At 54.0% G+C, this 21,951-nt stretch overlaps 1 protein-coding gene across 1 annotated transcript; it reads right to left on the minus strand.

Moving 5' to 3' along the window:
* Positions 1-1,110: 1,110 nt before the first annotated feature.
* On the minus strand, positions 1,111-19,477 carry LOC118724901 (NADH-cytochrome b5 reductase-like). Its single transcript, XM_045584639.1, is given in 7 exon segments — positions 1,111-2,649; positions 6,368-6,571; positions 9,415-9,519; positions 13,269-13,356; positions 14,904-15,052; positions 15,203-15,492; positions 18,892-19,477. Coding segments are annotated over 7 exon segments (1,434 nt in total). The 5' UTR covers positions 19,286-19,477; the 3' UTR covers positions 1,111-2,445.
* Positions 19,478-21,951: the final 2,474 nt, after the last annotated feature.

Here is a 21,951-nt window from a genome sequence, read left to right on the forward strand (position 1 = left end):
TTCCTGGCTCACGTAGCGTCCTGGGGGGCACAGCAAGGCCACAAGCCCTCGTTCCCGGGAGACATCCGCTATTGGCATCTTGGCACCAAGGCATGGCTGGGGCCCTGGGGAGAGACCCACCGTACCCAGGTGGCACAGGTCCGCGTGGAGCGAGGGAAGGGGAGGGTGACATTATAGGACGAGAGGGGCTGCAATAGCCTTGTGATATCTACCTGAAAGTATCTAAAGGAGACAAAACAGACACAAGAACTGCCCCAGACTCCCCACCCCTCAAGCAGGGACTCCCACCAGCCTTGTGGGTGAGGGGATTACCTTTGGAGAGGTAATCCCCTCACCCACTCAGTGCAGGGAGGCCCCTGGCCCTCGCTGTCTACTCCCCACGTCCCTGCCCAGAGCACGCGGCCCTGGCATACAGGTTCGCACCTGCTCTCCTTTCGGGCTGTCAGCTCCCGGGAGGAGCTTCCTAGAACTCACCTGCCTTTCCCTGTTGCTTCCTCGGTGCCTACAACAGAGCCTGGCTCATAACAGGACCCCCAGCAGTCCCTGCGAGGAGAGCCAGCGAGATGAGCTGAGGGAGAGGAGGGTGTGGGGACGACACCCAGGTTCCCGAGGCCCCGAGAGAAGAAGCGTGTCTTGTTCACGTCCCAGGCGAGGCCAAAGGAGAGCACAGCTCCTGCTGGCCTGACGCAGCGCAGGCCTACACACACACACACACACACACACACACACACACACGGTGCTGAGAGAGCTGCTGGACAGCCCGCTTTCCCAAGCACATCCCCCAGAGCGCCAGCCCGCAGACTCCCGTGGACAACAGTCCACAGCGAAACACGGTGAAACAGTGAAGAAGTCCCTTTACCGTTGGACTTGCAGAGCCTTTACTGCCCTCGCGTACATGTGGTTCTCCCGGAAGGTCACAGTCAGGATCCCCCCCCAGATCTGACCATGGAATTGCACCTCTGAAACCCTTGGCAACACCCCCAACTGCTTGTTGTGATTAGTTACTGAACATGGCACAGCACACAGATTTGTTGCAACTTTTGGGGCGGTGCAAGGAAGCCCTTTTTTTCACAAGTGAAAATTAATCCCAGCTCCAAAACACAAACAGGGTAAAAATAAGACCGCTCTGATGAAGGAGGGCCTGGAGACCCCGCCTGGCCATCCCGTCACTGCTGCCACTGCAGGAACCCTCGTGTCCCGCGGAGCCCAGTTTGAAAACCACTGAGCACAGGCTGCCACTCGGAGGCCTGGCTTCTGCTGCTGGCCCCGCCGTGAACGGTTTTCCTTGGTCTGGTCAACTCGGCCTCATCGGCCCTCAGTTTCCCCACTGACACACCGAGTCTGGCAGACCAGGTGCTCTCCAGAGTCCTGAACTTTAACCTCTGACATGAGGAGGCCTGGGATGGTCTGGCGGTAAAATTCTAACTAGATGATTCTCTGGTTCTCTCATCCCGAGGTTCCGTGACTTAAGGTTCTGATTCTGGGACTGCCTGCGGCCAGCTTGAGCTGGTGCAGGCACTGGAGCCCGGCTGCGAAAGGCAGAATTCATTAGCTGCAGTGCGCCGCCCAGGGGCGCCCGCTTCCCCGGGGAGGGCACGCCCCACGCAGGATGGAGGGGGCGGGAGCGGGGGTGGACGGGAGGGGTGGGTGGGTCAGAATCAGCATCCACTCAGTGGGCAGAGCAGCGAGAAGGACCCAGGTCTCCTGACTCCTGCTCTATCTTTAGATCTCCATGGCAACCGTCGCCAGGGCACCAGAGCTGAAGGGAGGGCTGAGCTGGCTGCCTGCAGGAGGAGGGGCATTTGTGTCTGTGGCTCTTTGGCTGGAAAAGGGACTCTGGGCTGGGCTCTAGAGAAGGGAGACTGAGCGAAGCCCTTCGCAGCAGGGAGGGCCCAGGGCCAATACAAAACAAAGGTAACCCAAAGCCCCACCTCGCTCCAGGAATGGGTCAGGTCATAGAACCCAAGTCAGTCCTGTGTCAGGCCCCTGCCCCTGGAGGCACAGAAGGCAAGGTCCTCTCAGCCGCCCCTGCGGTCATTCCCTGCAGTTAAGGGACAGTCACTGAGCCAGCCCTGAGGCCTCCCAGGGATTCCGTCCCCCGGGGAAGCACAGGGCACGGTCCAATGGGAGCCCGCACAAGCCCTCTCACCTGTGGAACCAGGGGAGCTCTTCTGGCCCCTCCTCTTCCTGCAGCTCAGCCTGGACCAGGACTCCTCCAGGACTCCTTCCTGACTCCCAGCTGGCTACTCCTCCCCAGGCTCCTGCCACCCTCCTCCCTCCACACTGCAGGATGCCAGCTGAGGGAGGCCGCAGGTGAGAAACAGGTGCGCGGAGACCACGTGGCGAGGCAGCTGTGGTCTTCTGTCGCGTGTTCTGATTCCGGCCCGTGTTCCTCCCTGGGTCTCCCTGGCAGGCCCCTGGCCTGGGCTTTCAGGGAGGCCAGGCCTAGAAGAGGAAGTAGGAGTCCTCGGCCAGGCCCGCACGCAGCAGGCACCCGGCCATGTCCTTGGTAAACTCGGCCGAGCCACAGACCAGCGCAAACGGCTTTCTCCGGCAGGAGCCAAGCAGCTCGTCGACCAGGTCCTGGCCCAGGCGGCCGAAGCGGGTCTTCTCCCGGTAGCTCCAGGGCAGCTGCTCCGGGGAGCTCTCCTGGGATGGTGAGAGACAGGGGGGGGTGACTCCCGGGGGTCCTTAGAGCTCACACACAGCTACCCTTGCCCAATGAGGAAACTGAGGCAGAGGGGCTGGGAAGGTAACCTTCGCCTAGCCCTACCACAAGTCAGGCCCTTGCTCTCGCCGGACACAGCACCCCCACCGCCAGGGGAGGCACAGGGAGGAGGGACATTGGGGCGGCCACACAGGGAGGTAGGAGCAGAGGCGGAACTCAGGCCCCGTTGTTTGTCACTGCCTTTGGGGGTCCCTCTGGGGGGAGTGTTTGCTCCCCATTACTGTGGGCCTCCCAGCCTCTTTCCAAGGCTGTCTACACCACATGTGTCAAACACAAGGCCCGCGGGCCAAATCCGTCCCGCCAGGCCTTGCAATGTGGCCCGCACCACGCTGTCATCACTGCACTCCGCTGCGTTTCCATCACAATGACAGTTTATGACTGTTCAGTAAACCATTCGGCCCGCAATTTAGGCTGGATTTTAGATTTTGGCCCCTTCTCTGATTGAGTTCGACACCCCTAGTCTACACCATCAACCGGGGAGCATCACTGGCGTTCACCTGTTTTAAGGCGTCAGTTAACTTGCTGGTTTACCAGTATTTCCTGGTGGTCACTCTGTGCCTCGCACTGTGCTAGGTCTGGGACAGGGCAGCTGCTCTGAACAGGCCTCGTGCTGCCCATGCAGATCAGAGGCTCCCACCACAGCGCCTTGGCCAGGAGAGGGGTCTATGTCTCCCACGGTGGTCTGGGCTGCACAGAGCCGAGGGACCAGGGCCGGCTCCTTCTGTGCTGGGGGCCTGGGCTGTGGCTTTCAGCCTCAGGGCCACCAAAGGAAAGCTCTGCTGCCGCCAACGTGGAGGGATTTCTTTAGGTAAACATTTTACTGAAGTGTAACATGCGGATAGAAAATGGTAGCAATCATAAAGTATATGTAGTGTGAAGAACTTGAACGAGGAACTCATGTAACCAGTACCCAAAACAAACAAAACCAACAGAATGGGACCACTCGGACTTCTGAGCTCCTAGTTCCTGGCTAAGCAGAGGCAGGAAGGAAAGGGGTTCGGGTTCAGGTTTGGGTTTGGATCTGACTTTGTTGCTACGCCTGGCTGAGTGACAGTGACCTCTCTGAGCCGTGTGGTGAGAGTGGAGTGATGAGAAACCTGGCAGAGGCTCTGTGAGGGCAACTTCTAATCTCAGGTGCAGGCCAGAGCCCGGGAGCCCACCTCAGAGCTGCTCGGACCCTGGGGGCCCTCTGAGCACAGCCATGTGGTGTTGACAGGGCGGCCTCTGAGGACCTGGATCTTCCTGGCTCCCTCCATGCTCTCACACACCCTATGGGCCCTTCAGGGCAGGAACCATTGGCCTCCCTCTCCTTCCCCATTCCCTCAGGCCAGTTAGGCTGGCTCCGCCCTCCTCAGTTGCACACCCTGAGATGCACTGGGTCTGGTTACTGCCCAGGTGGGGAGGGGACGGTAAACAATGTGCTGTGAAGGAGAGCCCAGGCAGTGGCAGGTAAAACATCTCTGCAGCCTAGGGCTCAGGGAGCACTTCCGCTTCCTGCCTGAGAAGATAGGGGCTGAGTAGTGTTGGGTGAAGAAGTGGGGAGGAGTACTCCCTCCTGGCAAAGGGAACGGTGGTGAGCACAGGCCCGGCAGCCAGAAGGGCAGACACCTGCCAGCTCAGCAGACCAGTGCCACCAGAACGCAGCACGCAGGGAGGGTGTGCCTGGAGACAAGGCGGCAGAGGACTGGCACAGCCATGCCGGCTGAGAGCAGTGGGAGCCAGGGAAGGGCTGGAAGCAGGCGGAGGTGTGTCAGAGTTGCCCTCCCAGCTGCAGGATGAAGGACAAATCAACAGGGGGGTGTCTGGAGCAGGGAGATGCTTCAAGATTCAAGCTGTCCAGGCAGGAGGGGAGCATCCTGTGTGGAGGAAGTGCGGACGAACAGGAGGTGCCTCTCACTCCGTCATCCCTGCCACTGATGGCCAGCCCACTCGCCTGACCCATCCCAGGCCCCTGGCATCATCCAGGCCCCAGCTCAAGGCTGAAGGCCCTCTATTGCTGGTGAACTTGAACTCTACCCACAAGCCCAGGTTCGGGAGCCACCTCTTCCGTGAAACCCTCCCTGCTTGCTGCAGCATCCTGAACACCCTCAGCAGCACCCAGCCCTGTGCTGTCTTACACTGATGAGCAGTCAGGGCAGGGCCTCTGGAGTAGGGCCACCAGGATTCACATCCAGCTTTCCACCAACTGGCTGTTACCTTGGGCAAGGTTCTTAAATCTCCTGAGCCTCAGTTTCCACATCTGTACAATGGGCATGATGGCAGCATAAAACCCCTAAGACTGTGGTGGGGGGTTACATGCGTTAACACACATAAAATGCTTAGAACAGGGCCAGGCACAGAGGAAGAGCTCAAGGAGGGGAAGCCATTGTCAGCCCTCCCTGTGGCTGTCTCCCATGAACAGGTGATGGCTGGATGGGAGGGAGCAGGCCATCCTCCTCTTTCATCAGGCACCTGGCTTGGAAAAAGGAAGCGGGGCAATTCTGCCAGGTGCCAGCTTCCTGCCCCAGCTGCCACCCTCCCTGACTAGGCCCTCGGGCAGGGGGGAGGGGGCTGCCGGGCAGCAGTGGCCTTTCCCTCAGCCCCTCCGTCAGGCTGCATCGGCCTTCTGCTTCGTTGCCCTGCCTGGGCACTGCTGCTGCTGCTCACGTTCACCAAGCACGACCCTCTCGACAACTCTGTCCCGCAGACAAGCCAGCAGACCCCGGCCCCTGGGGACCCCCGGGCCTCTGGTATTGGGAAGGGAAACCCAGTTTCCTGACACGCCCACCCAGCCACAGACGTCAAGGATCACAGACGTCTTTAGGGACACTCGAAAGCTGACTCAAAGAGGAAACTGATGAGAAGGGTGTTCCAACGTTCAGGGCAATGAGGCTGACCCTGAGCAGCAGGGCACCCTAACCCAGGGCTGCAGGAAAGGGAAACAAAGCTACTGACAGGGGAAGGCAGGTGAACAGAGAGAGCTGAGGGCTGGGCTTGACATAAGGGCCATGATGGGCCCCCAAACTATTAGGGCCCACAGGGGAGGGGCTGGGAAGGCCTGAGTGAAATGAGGAAATGGGGAGCCAGAGGCAGGGGGCTCAGGAGGCAGAATCGCTTCCAGCTAGAGTGTTTGCAGCCAGGAGAGTTGGAAAATAGCTTTCCTCGCAGGCAGGGGCAAAGTGATGTGGCAGGGACCCTAAGAAGCACAGTGGGCGCGGACGGAGGCAGTGCCTGCTCTGTGCCTGGCCCTGTGCTAAGCACTGAGGAGTGTGGTGACCCAGACAGGCGGACCCTGCCTCAAAGAATTGATCACAGCCTCAAGGAGTTCTGTGGTCTGGCCACTCACTCCACGACCAGACCCCCAGATCACACAACTGCTGATGCCAGAGGGCGGATGACAGACAGCAAAGCATGATGGGGGGTAGCTGGAGCTTTGGAGTCAGAGTGTCCCAGGCTCCAATCCTGGCTGTGCCCCATCCGACAGCACCTCCACCCTCCTGAGCATGTTTCCTCATCTGCATAAAGAACTCCCTGCCAGGCGCACGGTGGGGATTCCCCCGGGGCCCGATCACTGCAGCAGGGCGCAGAGGCCACAGCAGCCTCGGGACAGGCACAGAGGGCAGCCTCAGTGGGGAAAGGAAGTCACCGCCCGGGGCTCACCTGGCTGAGAACAAAGAAGGTGCGGACGTTCCAGAAGCGGGCCTGCTCCTGCAGGAAGGTTTTCAGGTAGATGCCCTCGAAGGTCTTGAAGCAGCCGACCAGGGTGACGAAGGTCTCATCCTCCGCATTGTCTGTGATGCTGTGCAGGAGGGGCACCATGGGAGCCAGGCCGGTGCCCGACGCCAGCATGAGGAGCTCACCATACTGGGCAACAGGAAGGGTACAAACAGGAAGGGTTGGGGGGTGGGGGGTGTCTCACCACACCTACCCACTTTGGGGCTGTTGTTGGGCTTGCCTGAACCGGAGGGCCCTGCCCTTCCCAGTGCTCCTCCCTCTGAGTGACCCCCCTGCCTCCTCTAGGATTACCGCCTGGCTTGTTAGTCTACAGCCCGGGAGGTCTGTGTTAACAGAAATCAGGGAATCTGGTGCTGAAAGGGAAGGTATAGCCCATCCTACAGTGGCTTGTTTTCCTTCCAAAACATCCCCACAGGACTCTTACCTGCTTCTGCTGGCAGGTAGCCCGTTACCTTGGGGGTCAGCTTGCTCTATTACAGACTGACCTCTTTGACAGGGAGGTCTTCCCACCTCACATTGAGCTAAAACCTGCTCTCAGCTCAGCCTTGCCCACGGCCGCCATGCGGGCCCGCCACTCGGGCTGCTTCCTCTCTGCAGAGGTCTCACGGAAACCTGAGCCTGCCTCTCCAGACTACAAAGATCCTTTCCACGGATTCCTTCCCCTTTCTGAGCCCCTACTGCGGCCACGCCATCCAGCCCCGAATCCCTGCCCTGCCAGTCTTCTGGCTCTCAGCCTACCCTGGTCCTCCTCCTCCCACTGCTGCTCCGGTGCTCCCCTGGGAAGCCTTCCCTGAGCCAGGGACAGGTGAGGGGTCCTTCCTGCTTTCCCCACAGCCCCCTATGGACCATGCTGTGCTGTTGTCATCCGTGGGGGTGTCAGTCTCCCCGATAGACCAGGAGCTTCTGGAGTCCAGGGGTCTTGTCTGACCCATTTTGGGCCCAGCCCTGGATGAAGACATGGAGCTGTGTGTGGAGGAACACACAGATCCATGCTAATGTGTCAGTCCTCCAGGCTGACTTAATGTCCATCTGCAATGAAGACAACTGCAGAGCAGCAAGACAGGGCCGGGAAGAGGGCTGAGCACCCCAGCCTTCTCAGGGGCCAGTGTCAATGTGTGGGACCCCATCTCTTCTTCCTCACTGCTAGGCCCTACATCCTCCCTAGACAGGAAGTGCCGGGGCTTTCCATCCGCGTTCTGTGGATGCAGAGGAGCAGCCACGAGGCATGGAGAGGTTGCACCCAGAAAAGGTGGTGAAGATCACCTCCATCAGGCGCACCTCAAGGTTGGGAGAAAACGGAAGATCCTCAGTGCCTGCTCTTAGGTCTGGGAGACACAGGGACATCCTCAACTAAAATGCAAGGCTGAAATGTTTAGCACTAGGGGAATATTGTAGAAGAGTATTAACTGCCTGGCCAGTATGGCTCAGTGGTTGAGTGTTCACCTATGAACCAAGAAGTCAAGATTCGATTCCTGGTCAGGACACATGCCTGGGTTGCAGGCTCCATCCCCAGTGGGGGCATACAGGAGGCAGCCAATCAGTGATTCTCTCTCATCATTGATGTTTCTCTCTCTCTCTTTCCCTCTTCCTTCCTCTCTGAAATCAATAAAAATATACTATGCATATGCACACCCCTTATCTGTAAAATGAGGGTAGCAGTATTAGGAGCTGTTGTGAGGATTCACATCAGAACCTGGCACCTACACGCGTGATGTCACTACACGCACAAAGGTAGTACATACACCGACACACCTAAGAGGATCTAGAAGGATACATGCCAAGGTAGTCAGACTGATATGTCTGGTTAGATGGCCTGCAGGTGTCTTTATTTTCTTCTTATTGTCTCTCTCTATATCTGATTTTTTTTGTGTGTGTGATGAACATGTATTGCATTTATAATAAGGAAAAACAAATAATAAAAGCTATTTTTAATTTAAAAAGAATGGAAAGGAATGGTTCATTCTCTTCCTTGTTTTTTTGTTTTACTTTGTTTTCCTAATTAGAAAGGTAATAGGTGTTCATCATGGAGAATTTGGAAAGTCTAATGAAGAAAATAAAAATCACCCCTTATTTCATCACCCAGAGCTGAAATAATGCTATCATTTAATTGCATTTTCTTTCCATATTTTTTTTCCTGTGCATTTTAACTTAGTTTCCCAGTCTGGTGTCTATTCAGTTTTGTGCCTAGTGTTTGTCACTTGATCTTATAACATAAACATATAATATCAATTATAAACATAATTTTAAAATCCAGGATAATGCTTTTAAGTACCTGTAACCCAGTGTACTTAGATGTTCCCCTTTGGCTGAATCCCAGCTATCTCCAATTTCTTGTTATCATCAATAAAGCTGCAATGAACATGTGCAAGAGTCAGCACTTTGGATTCCTCCCACAGACAGACTTCCAGAAGTGGAATTACTGGGTCAGAGATTTTTAAGACTCTTCCTACTGCCAAACTGCCTTCCAGATATGCACCAACTGATGCAAAATTACTGATTCCTCCTGGGAACAGGAGGGAAGCCTCTGAGCGTAGCATGAAGATAAGGAGAAAGCCTTCCCGGCTGGGAAGCAGTGGCCTCCCAGGCAGTGAGCCATGAGACGGAATCAGGGGCGGTCTCTGTGGTCTTGTGACAGGAATGTGCATCTGGAAGGATATGTGAGGGTGAGATGGAATCGGGTCTTAAATACCAAGGACGTGAGTCTGAGTTTTCTTAGAGGTGGGCAGTCACAGACAGTTCTGGAGCACAGGCAGGCAATTTTATTTCTTAGCGCCTATTCCATCGCCTCCCATGTCCAGCCCCAAGGATGCTCTCGGGCGTGGGTTTGGGCTCAGGAAGAATGATGGTACAGTGAGACTCAGAAACCCAAAACTGGAAGCTGCTGCACTCCTGGAGGCTAAGCTGGGGTGTGGAGGGGAGAGGGAGGAAGGAAGGAGGGGGGTCTCCTGAGGATCCAGTATGCTGGCACTGACCTGGTTTGGTTTATAGAAGAAGTTTCCGAAAGGTCCTCGCCAGAAAGCCGTGTCTCCTGCTCTCAAGGATTCAACATACCGGGCCATGAGCCCAGTCTGGTAGCACTGGGAGCAAACACAGGAGACCTCATCGGCATGGGCAACGCTGCCATGCAAACCACACCGGCCTCTCCTGCGGAGCCCTTTCTGCAATCCAAGTACTTTACCAGTGGCATCTCATCCCACAGAATTAGTACTGCCACCCCAATTTTCAGAGGAGGCCCCGAAGCTTACACAGAAGGGAAATGGTGAGGCTGGCATGAGAATCCAAAGGACCTTCAGCTTTAACTGCAGAGGTCTCAACCCACACAACTCAGGGCCCAAGCAGGTAACGTCACTGAGTGAAGAGCTGGGTATGAAATGGTCAGTGACAACTAACACTCAGTGGCAGTACCAGAGGGCAGCAGGGAACGGTAGGGACTGTGGTAAACTGGGGAGTGAATGCTCCTTCTAAAGGAAGAAGCTACTTTGTAGGTTCCAGTTCGGTTTGTGGGGCGGATGATGCCAGATCTGATTTCCCACAGGAGCAAAACATCCATATTTTTACGTTAAATCTCCCACACTTGAAATGTCAGCAATTAAGTCAAATTTTTAAAACACTCTACAGGCCAAAACCAAATGCAATTATGGGCTGGAATCAGTGTGTAGACCACTCATTTGAAATCTCCGCATTACCCTACACTGGATGAAAAAATGAAGGATGTGGAGATTCCTCCATGGGAGGCAGACTGCGTTTTCTGCGGGCCTGCCCACGCTGAGCCAGGCACCAGGCGGAGGCTGCAGGGAAGACAGCTGGACCCGAAGCTCCGTGAAGGCAGCCATAAATATATGAATGAACAAATGAATGAATGAGTGGATTTACCAATCATTCAGTATTCAGATTCAGGCCCTCCCTTAAAGGAGCTCACAATCCAGGAGGAACCTGTCTCGGACATACACACGGTAGAGACTACCTAATACTGCGTGAGAAGCATAAAGTGCGGGGAGAACACTGAAGAGGTGCAGTCACTTCCAATGGAGCAGGATCAAGAATAGCCTCCTGGCCTAGATGGTTTGGCTCAGTGGAAAGAACGTCGGCCTGTGGACTCAAGGGTCCCAGGTTCGATTCCGGTCAAGGGCATGTACTTTGGTTGTGGGTAAATCCCCAGTGAGGAGTGTGCAGGAGGCAGCTGATCGATGTTTCTCTCTCATCGATGTTTCTAGCTCTCTATCCTTCTCCCTTCATCTCTGTAAAAAATCAATAAAATATATATTTAAAAAGAGAGAGAGAGAGAGAATAGCTTCCTGTCCTAGACAGTTTGGCTCAGTGGACAGAGCATCAGCCTGTGGACTGAAGGGTCCCAGGTTTGATTCTGGTCAAGAGCACATACCCTAGTTTGATCCCCAGTAGGGGGCATGCAGGAGGCAGCTGACCAATGATTCTCTCTCATCATTGATATTTTTATCTCTCTCTCCCTCTCTGAAATTAATAAAAATATTTTTTTTATTTTAAAAAAAGAATAGCTTCCTGGAAGAGGAAGCGTTTGAGTTGGTCCTTGAAAACTGGGCAAGATCAAATTCTCTGGGAACGGGAGGGAGAGGAAGAGAGAATTCTGGGCATCAAGTATGGTACGGGCAGGGGTAGGACAGCCCAGGCCATGTGCTGGGAACAGCAAGTGGACACAGTAGGGTGGGGGTAGGAGGGAAGCACTGAACCTCAGGCCTGGGCCAGTGATATGGGATTATAACCAGACTGGGCTTTGGTCACCAGACATGCTTTTACGCACCCACAGCTACCTCTGGTACCACCCCTGACTTCCTTAGACACCATGTGCCTGAAGCCAGGGAAGTGCTGGCGTGGCTCACCTGGAAGAGGTCTGGGAGGGAAGCTTCAGTTCCCCTACCTTGCTGGAGGCTGTCTCTGAGCACACCTTGCTTTCTGGCCCCAGGCTCAGCGGAGGCACAGCCCACACAGAGCCTGGCTCATCACACACGAGTTAACTAGGACGGACACCGAAATTTGTGTGTATATATATATATATTTTTAATTAATTTTTTAATTAATTCTCCCACTCGGCATTGCATTACCCTAGGGGTCTGGGGAGAATGACTTCCCCCCTCTGAGGATCAGCTTCTCTCTCTGTAAAATGGGGAGATGATCTACTCTGTAGGATGGTGGTTATGAGTTGAAACGAAACAATGAAGAGCCAGAAGCAGTGCCTGGTGCCCAGGAGGTGCCTGAGAATTGGAATTCCTCATCTACCAGGGAGGGTGAACCTAACACCGTCTGCCTTCCCAATTTGCAAAGACATTTCCAGCTCTTCCCAGCCAGCGGCTTAGGGGTAATTAAGCATCCCTCCGCAGAGAGGCTTTCTGGGAAACAAAGGAGAGGAGCAGCCTTGCAGCTGGGAGGGAGCTGTCTCCAGGCTTATCCTTTCAGCAGACACACACACCCAGACAAGCAGCTTGGGGAAGCAGGCCATTTGGAGAGGATTTGTGGGATCTTCCAGACAAACAGTTGTGCGGAGAAGGGATCCCATCCAAGCTTATGTGCGAGGAGTAAACACTCGGGCGCTGAGGGCGGCGGGGGAGGTGGGAGCCAGAGACAGCGCTGGGGTCTCGGAGTCAGGAGGCCAGGGCTCACCATCTGTCGCACTTACTAGCTGTGGCGCCTGAGGTTCTCCTGGGGCCTTAGTTTGCTTATCAATGAAATGGGGATAATCCCTGTCCTACGGGGGAGATAAAAGGATGTGAAAGCTATTCTTAAACGCTGGAGTTCCCTAAGACTGCCTGTGGGAAATGATGATCTAGGGCTATGTATTAGGCTGACCCATATGAAACTGCTGTTTCTGTAAGTCAAAAATATTAAGAGGATCAGCAATTTCATGCAGTTCCACCTAATTATTTCCCCCCCACATAATTGGACCTTCATGACTTCTTATATATTTGGTGCCTATTCTCTGGGCCTCTGGGGTATTTTGTATCCAACCCACTTTGTTCATGTCGTCTCTGCCAACCCCCTCACCACCCTGGCTGTCCCACCAGCACCTTTCCTCCTGCCATTCAGACTGGGAGCAGTTCCCACAAGACCCTGCTCTGTCTCACCTCTCCCCGCCTTGGCTTACCCATACCCTTGGCCTCGATGCCATCCCCTGCCACTGCCCATTTCCACGCCTCCTTTAAGACCCAACTCAAATGCCCCAGCCCCTGCCCGCCTTCCCGAGAAGTAACTCAGGTTAGTGTGGTCCACAAGGCGCTCCACACCCTACTTCTCCTTGCATGCCCCCTTACGCTTCGGGACAAACGATAAGCAGTTCCCCCCTCAGGCCTCCTTCTCCGTGGCACATGCAGTTCCCACACTCAGAGCTTCCGCCCACCTTTCCCTCTGGTTCCCACTCCTTTACTTACACATACCGCATCCTCCGCAGGGAGGCCCGGCCTGCTTCCCATAGCTCCTGCCACCCGGTGCGGCACTGGGGCCTCCTGGTGTCTAACACCCTGTCCTGCTCTGGCTGCTCCTCTGTCTGAGGACCCCCATGCCCAGCACACAGTGGGTCCCCACCTCCCCGCCCCCAAGCTCAGAGCTCTCTCCATCGACAGGCACAAAAATGAGGAGCAGCTTTCACTTGCTCAGTCTGAGGCTCCTTTTCATAAAAATCTGTCAGGAATAAGCCCTCTGTTGGGGGTCGAGCAGACCCCTTCACCAGGAAGGAGATGGGAGAAGCCCTTCCTCACTGCCCCCTCTCTTCCACATCAGGAAGAACTGCCCCATCCCACCCAAACCAGCAAATGGGGGCTTCCTCCCACAGCTCAGAGTATCGTGTGAGTCAGCTCACCTTGATCAAAACTTCAAAGTAGCCTTCTGCATTGGCAGGGCTGATAGGTGTGTAGGCTCTCTGGATTTCTAAGCCATCTACTATCCCTCTGGGAGAGAGAAGCACTCAGTCAGGCAGGCAGGCATTCAACAAGCCCACCTAGGATCCACTCCACCAGGCATTGTGAAAGCGAAGGTGGGCCTGGTCATCCCCAGTGGTCCTCACTGAGGGGCGAGCAGGGGAAAAGAGCACCGGGTCCCCTGCTACCTCATGCTGGATGCATCTCCCCCACCCCTGCAGGTCACCGATATACAATATATAAAAGCCTAAGCTACTTTTATGGCGGAACAACAGACCAACTGGTCGCTATGATGTGCAATGACCACCAGGGGGCAGACGCTCAATGCAGGAGCTGCCCTCTGGTGGTCAGTGTGCTCCCTCAGGGGGACCACTGCTCAGTCAGAAGTCAGGCTCACAGGCTGGTGAGCAGAGCAGCAGTGGTGGGAGCTTCTTCCGCCTCTGGGGCAGCGCCACGGAGCAGCAAGCTGAGCAGTAAGGAGCAGGGAGCAGACAGGAGGTAAGGAGCACAGGTTCCTGGACTGCGAGAGGGTGCAGGCCAGGCTGAGGGACCTGCCCTCTGGCCCCTCCCATCCATGGGAATGGTGAGCTTTAAGGACTGCCAGCCAGGGCACAGGCCAGAACAAGCTGGGCACAAACACCAGGGATCAGTGCAAGGTGAGTGGCCAGAGGGTGCCCAGTAATATGCACTCTTTGGGTTTTCCTCATCCTCTGGCTTCACCTTCTGTCTCCTTTGCTGGTTTTTTCTCCTCTTGCCAATACCGTAAATGCTAGAGTAGCCAGGGTTGGGTTCCCTGCCCTTCCCTCTTTCCATGCCACGTGCTCCCAAATGCTGTCCAGGTGATTCCCATGCCCATGATTCCCATGCCAATGATTCCCATGCCCATGTCTGCAGCTCAGATCTCTCTGCTGAGCCTCTCATCCACAGAGTTACTGCCCTCTGGAGGTCCCACAGGGTCTTTGTGCTGGGCAGGTGAAGATGGAGACAGATGGGAGGAGTGTACACAGGCAGGCTGGGAGGAAGAAGAAACTCCAGAGGAGTGGTAAAGAGTGTACCTCAGGAGCTGGGCTGTCTGAGCTTGAATGCTGGCTCCACAACTTATCAGCGAGGTGACACTGGGCAAGTCCCCCGTTCTCGAAGACAGTGTCCTCTCTATTGACTGGTGCCAATCACACGGGTTACTACCACAGGCGCTACAGCCACCCTGCCTGCCTCCCAGTCCTGGCTCCCCCATTTCCTGACCGTGTGACCTGGGGCAGGCTACTAAACCTCTGTGACTTCGGTTTCTTCTCGGGGATGCTAATGGTACCTACCACTCGGGGTTTTGTGAGAATTCAACGCGCTCATAAGCACACAGAATTGTCCCTTGGATAGTATGTGCTGTGAGTGTTTGCTATTTTTATTACTTATTATGAAAATGCATTCTTGTTCTACCCCAAGAACCCTCTGAGTCATGTATTACTGTGTCTGCTTTGAAGATGATTAGTGGGGGGTTTAAGCTGTCGCCTGCGGCCATGCAGCTAGCAAATGGCAAAGCGGGGCTGCAAAGCTTTGATCCTCCCACTACCTGAGTATACCGTAGGATGAGGTGCTGGCCGGGCTGCAGGCCGAGCTGGCTGCTCCCAGGCAGTGCAAACCGCACCCGGTAGGTGTCCTGAGTGAGTCTGTCCAAGGCACTGATGCGGAAGGCCAGAAACGTCTCCGGGCTGAGTCGAGAGGGCAAGTTCTGCAACAGGAAAATACCCAGCAGCTAGGAAGTGGGACTCAAGACACAGGCAGGCACCTGTCCCAGATTCCCCAGGGAGAGGCTATCCTGGCAGCCCTGAGGCCGGATAGATGCTGCCGCCCTCGCCCTCTTGTCTCAGGAGTCCCTTACCGGCAGTTCCTTCCCTCTCAGCAGGCTTCTGTCCTTGCTGGCTCGGGCTGCCTCCCACCTCGCCAGGTCTCGGGCGTAGAGGTCGAACACACAGGGTGAGCAGCCACTGCCGCAGCACTGGGAGGGCAGGGGCTCCGCAGGCCGAAGCTGCAGCCAGGCTTCCTCATCGTCCTCCTCCTCCTCCTCCCTCGCATCCATCGTCAGAGGGCTCAGGCAGCCTGGGGGGACAGCAGGTGCTCTTCCCAGAGCAGGCCCGGCTCTGTGAGAGTCACGGGCCCAGGGCCCATTCCCTGGAAGGCCAGGGAGAGAGAAAACCTGTGGTTACACTCTGGTCACCGGACTCCTCCCATCCTCCTGAGGCCAGCAGATGCCTTGCGTGAGAGCGTGAGCTGTGTGAGCTGTGTGAGCTGTGTGAGCACCGAGGACAGGGAAGAACCACCCTGGAGTCTGGTGCCTGGAGGGGGAGGCAGGCAAACAGAACATATCAAAGCTGGCATCAAGGTTTCCTGACCTTTTCCTTTGCTCTGAGTGCTGGATCAAGCACTTTACATAGAAAAACCTTACTGAATTTTTAAAATATTTTAGAATTCCACAGGCAAATTGAAGTAAAAGAGGATGTTCTCTCCCTCTTGCCTGAGAACTGAGGGTAAATCTCATGTCACAGGACACTATTTCGTGTAAATATCATTCCTCTAAAAGGCAACGACCTCTAAGAGCTCCAGCCTTTGATTTCCTCTCAGTCATTCCTGCCGTAGACACGAATAGGGGCTGCTGAACGAGGTGCTGGGATGCAGAGGTGAGCGAGCCTCGTCTGTGCCCTGGAGGAACTCCTGGCCTTGTGGGAGTCATCCACTAAAGGGATAACAACCATTAAAGGACAGATGCCACCAACGGAGCCAGAGTCTATGCCAAGCACTGTGCACTGCCTCACTCCATCCATGATCTTCCCCATCTCTCAGAAAATTGAGGCCCAGGTCAGGAAACCAGGAGTGGTAAGGCTGGCAGGTTGCTATGCACACCTGGGTCTCTTATGTCTCCAGGCTAGTGCTCTTTCTCACTAGATTCCATGCTTCTGGAGGATGGGGACAGGATGGGGTAAGAGAGTGTGTGTGTGTGTGGGGGGGGGGGTGTCTTCATCCAATTCCCAGAGCCTGGTATCACAGAACAGGGGTCCAACTTGCCAAACTGTCACTGAGTTTTGTGGCACTAATTTCGTTTGTGCATAAAGTGCTAGGATCAAGGTGTGGGTCAAGTCTGTGGAAGGGCAGAGGGCTAAACTGCTAAGTTGGCCAGTGGACCTGGAAGTCCTGTCTCTTGGTTACCAATCACTTCCCAGGATTTTATTTTATTTATTTATTTATTTATTTTTTGAGAGAGAGAGAGGAAGGGGAAGAGGGGGAGTGAGAGATTGGAGAGACATTGATTCATTGTGCCACCAATGCATGCCTTCATTGGTTCACTCTTATATGTGCCCTGACCAGGGATCAAACCCACAACCTTGGCGTATAGGGAACGACACTCTAATCAACTGATCTGGTGGGACAGGACCTTTTCCTGCTTCCCACGTTCATTTATATTGGAGCTTCCCACAGGCCCAAAGGATGTGCTTCTAGTCTCTCTACGCCATCCATCAGTGCACCTGCCACCAGCTCTGATGACACCAGTCCCCTGCTTAACAACTTTTAACAGCTCCCCATCGCCCACTGGATTGAATCCAATCTTCTTGCCAGATGCCCAAGGCTCTTCCTGATCAGAGTTTGTCCAAATTTTCTTATCCCTTACTCTCACTGGTTTTAGAATTGCAGTCCGCCTGTGTGCAATAAACCTATCTCTTACCGAGGAGAGGATTTGGCTTCAGAAAACCTGGTCCTACTACTGGTGCTATTTCAGGAAGGCTTAGCAGGCTGGGACCTCCTTGAGGATAAGGGTGGTGTCTTATTTTTCTGTACTCTCCCACCAAGCTCAGGCCAGGCATTTGGAAGGCTCTGGTGAGTGGTAAGTGCTCATTCCGTTTATAAATAAAGTCTGCAAGCCAGGCACAGTGCTAGGTGCTGGGCTGCCGCAGAGGTAAAGCGGTCATGGGCTTCACAGAGCTTGCAGCTTAGCATGGTGCTATATAAACTTGACCCATTTTTATTGTGATGTGCCGGGTATGTATAGGAGGGAACGAGGTCTGGTCCCTTCTTTATGTCAATTTCTTTTTTTTATTTTTCATTTTTATTGATTTCAGAGAAAAAGGGAGAGGGAGAAAGAGAGAAACATTAATGATGAGAACCATTGATTGAAAAAAAAAAAAAAAGAACCATTGATTGGCTGCTTCCTGCATGCCCCCCACTGGGGGCTGGAGTCCACAACCTGAGCATGTGCCCTGATTGGGAATTGAACTGTGACCTCCTGGTTCATAGGTCGATGCTCAACCACTGGGCCATGACAGCCGGGCTATGCCAATTTCTTACTTTCTGCAACAGAACCATGAATAGACTGATGAGTTTCAGAGGGAAGGTGGGAGTGGGGAGGGAGAGAGATTAACTGGGGAACTTACAATACATGGATAGCCCACAGACAGAGACAATAGTGTGGTGAAAGCTTGGGAGGGGCGGTGGGAAACACACACACACAAAAACAATGGAAACATCTGTAATACTTTCAACAATAAAGATGTTTAAAAGAAAGATAAAGTGAGATAAGGGAAAGAACTCCATTTATTGTAAGCAGCTATACATTGTAAGGGTTGTTCCTACCAGTCTTTGCCTTACATTTACCTTTTCCATGTTTTAGTAATCCCACTTTCTCTGCTATTTTGGAAACTGTTAGAGAGGTTGGCTATGTCAGTTGTGAGTCTTCAAGACCTGGTTCATGCCTCCTTTCCGACTCTAGCTTTTCAGTCTAAGAGGCACCACCTTTAAGCCATGCCTTGACTCATGTTGCCTCCACCTGGATGACTCTACTCTGCAGGCCTTGCTTCAAGGTCACCTCCGCTTCCAGGCCCACCTCATTCCCCATCATGCACACTATTTGCTTCTATTAGTACTTATTCGTTAAACATGTATTTACTGGGTGCCAGGCCCTGTTCCAGGGGTGGCTATATCAGAGAAGAAAACAGTTCACATTCTAGTGAGAGAGGGTCATTACATAAGATCAGAGCGGGGAAACATACAGTATGTTTGTGTTAAATGCTAAAGAGGAGAAACCTGGGGAAAGAGGGACAGGTGTTGGTGTGTGTGTTTTTTCCAGCTGCTTATCTGTTTACTTGCTGTTTCTCCCACTAAACTATCACAGTGGGCATGTGATCACTAGGTGTTGCTCCAGGAGCAAAGGCCGCCTCCGTCGCTCTGGCTTCCAGGGGGAGGAAAGAGAAATCCTGAGGGAAAGGGAGGAAAGTCAGCCCTCTCGGCGAAGGGACGGCGGCGCTGGTGTGCAGGGCAGGGCCGCTCTCGGGCGTAGGAGAGGGACTCGGAACAGTGCCCGCAGCTGAGAGAAGAGAATGGAGAGGAGAGGACACGCACAGCGCACCCACTGAGTGCGCTAGCTTCGGCGTTTCTATTCTGTTTTTACAGCAAAGACCCCCGGGCTCAGAGGGAAGTGCCCTGCCCGCGCTCCAGCTGCTGGTTAGCGGCCCGGGTTCCTCCAAGTTCGGACTTGAAGTCCAGGTGTTCTAGTCCCGCCCCGGCCCCAACACGACCACTCACCTCCACGGCTGGGCTTCCCTGCACCTGGGGATCCTTCCTGTTCCCTCCCGCCCCCTGGGGGTGGGGCAAAGCAAGGATGCCCTGGCCTTCATTGGCTCGAATGGCTGCCACTCACAGGACGAGCTTTGGCGCCCAGCCCCTTTCGTTCCCAGCAGGCCTTGCGCACGGGAAGATGGCGGCGCCCAGGTGGAGGTCTTGAGGAGGAGATGAAGTCGGCAGGCATGGCGTTGGCGTCGGGGCCCGCAAGGCTGGCGCTGGCTCGCCCCGGGCGGCTCGGCCTTGGGGGCTGTGGGGCCCCGAGACGCGGGGCGTACGAGTGGGGCGTCCGCTCCACGCGGAAGCCCGAGCCTCCTCCCCTGGACCGGGTGTACGAAATCCCTGGGCTGGAGCCCATCACCTACGAGGGGAAGATGCACTTCGTGCCCGGCCTGGCGCGGCCGGTCTTCCCGCCCTGGGATCGCGGCTGGACGGACCCGAGGTTCCGCCAGCCGATCCCAGATCACGAGCATCCGCTGTACAAGGAGCGGACCTGCCACGTCTTCCACCCGCGCTGCCGCCTCCTGGAGGGTGAGGCCCCAGGCCGGGTGGACGGGGACCTCGCTCCTCTCCCCAGCGCTGACCCTCTGTAGCGTCGGGCAAGATATGGAAATTCTGAGGGTCTCGGTTTCTTGGTGTGTGAAATGGGGCCAGTAGGAATTCCTGTTTTCTGAGAGGCGTTCGGATTCAGTGGGGTGTAAGGTTCCTGATCGCTTCATGACCTCTATCTGTTTCTCCAGCTCTGTGTCTTCCAGAGTTTTGTTACAGAGTTTCCAGAGCATTTTCAAGTTTAAGGAACAAGGGCAGTGTCAGGGTTTTTATTTTTGTTTTTTTAAATATATTTTATTGATTTTGTACAGAGAGGAAGGGAGAGAGGTAGAGAGTTAGAAACATCGATGAGAGAGAGTTATCGATCAGCTGCCTCTTGCACACCCCCTACTGGGGATATGCCCGCAACCAAGGTACATGCCCTTGACCGGAATCGAACCCGGGCCCTTCAGTCCCCAAGCCAACGCTCTATCCATTGAGCCAAACCGGTCTCGGCGCATTCCAGGGTTTTTTATGCTCCACTGCAAAATCCAGAAATCCCATTTCTAAATGTCTGCATGGGTTTCATCCTAATACATGAGGCACATTTGGTAGATACAGGCTTTTCCTGTCAGTAACTGGGGGGAGGGGAGGGTAATAGAAGAGATCTGGGCTTTGAAAGGTTGGCATCCATTAATCTAATTGCGGGGAGGGTCAGTCTGAATGCAACAGACAGACCCTTATGCTCTCAGCCATCTCAGCCTTTTTAATTGCTCTGGTGCTGGCACACACTGTCTCAGTCATTAACCACCCATCAGTAGACAGTCATCCCTGACGTTGAGTTGAAATCTGGCTGTTCTAGTTTCTGCTCCTTATTGTTAGTTCTGACCCCTCAGGTGGACTCTCTTTCTCACTCTCTGTCTCTTTGCAGCCTTTTCCCCAAGATGCTACCAGATGGGCTTAAGTATCTCATTCTGAATTGCCTTTTGTGTGTGTGTGTGTGTGTGTGTGTGTGTGTGTGACTGACTATCCCAAAGGTGTAAAGCAGGCCCTCTGGCTTACCAAGACCAAGTTAATCGAAGGTCTTCCTGACAAAGTGCTTAGCCTTGTTGACGACCCACAGAACCACATAGAGAACCAAGATGAACGCGTACTGAACGTGATCTCTCACGCCCGTCTCTGGCACTCCACTGAAGAAGTCCCCAAGAGACAGTCCTATTGGTACGTTTCCCCCAAGTCAGTAAGATTTACAGTTGATGGATTTTGGGGTCAACATGTTGTTTTATGTCTCCAAATGTTTCTTCTTTTTCCCAAGCCCAGTCATTGTGGACAATCTGATACAGCTGTGTAAATCCCAGATTTTAAAGCATCCTGCTCTAGCCAAGCGGATCTGCGCCAAAAACTCCAGGATCTCCACCACCTGGAACCGAGGTTGGTCATCTTGTATGCCAGAAAGCTTTAGTCTTGCTTTTTATCTTTCTACTCTTAGCCTTACCACCAGCTCACATGATCAGCACCCCCCCATATTCATATCCTCACTTCCATTCTATTTTCAAAAAAAATATTTTATTGATTTTTTTACAGAGAGGAAGGGAGAGAGATAGAGAGCTAGAAATGTCGATGAGAGAGAAACATCGACCAGCTGCCTCCTGCCGGGGATGTGCCCGCAACCAATGTACATGCCCTTGACTGGAATCGAACCTGGGACCCTTCAGTCTGCAGACCGACGCTCTACCACTGAGCCAAACCGGCTTCAGCCTCACTTCCATTCTTCATGGTCCAATTTTGTAGGCTAAGGCACATCCTCAGTTTCATTAGCCATAGTTCAGCTTTTTTTTTTTTTTTTTTTTTAATATATTTTTTATTGATTGGCTGCCTCCTACAGTCCCCCCACCATCACCCCCACCCCTCACTGGTGATCAAGCCTGAAACCTGGGCATGTGCCCTTGACCAGAATCGAACCCAGGATCGTTCATTCCACAGGCTGGCAGTGTATCCACTGAGCCAAACCAGGTGGGGCTGTTCGTTTTGTTTTTAATCACTTTTTTCCAAGACACGTAATTCATCCCATCTGTTGAGTGCCTGCAAGTGCCTAAATGTTGACAACGGAAGGAGGTAATAAAGCACACAGAGTCTCTGCCCTCACAAAGCTCAAATTCTGTTGCAAGAGCCTTTGTAACTCATGCATGCTTTTCTCCTTTTCCAACCCATTTTCCACGTAGCTGCTAGAGTGCTTTTTCTAAGCTGCATGTCTTATGTCCCTCTTATACGAAATTCTTCACTGTCTCCCAGTAGCTTAAACCATTTATCATGGTACCCAAGGCCCTCTGTGGTTTGGCCACCAGCTAGTTTTTCTAGCCTTGTCTCTTGCTCTATAGCCTATCACTCCTCATGCCTAGATTTACACTTTAGCCACTTTCAAGCTTTTTGGCATCAAGATTTCACACCTTTGCACATGCTGTGCATTCTATCTGGAATGCTCTTTCCTACTTTCTT

Source organism: Pipistrellus kuhlii, unplaced genomic scaffold, assembly GCF_014108245.1.
Source record: "Pipistrellus kuhlii isolate mPipKuh1 unplaced genomic scaffold, mPipKuh1.p scaffold_m20_p_2, whole genome shotgun sequence".
Lineage (NCBI taxonomy): Eukaryota > Metazoa > Chordata > Mammalia > Chiroptera > Vespertilionidae > Pipistrellus > Pipistrellus kuhlii.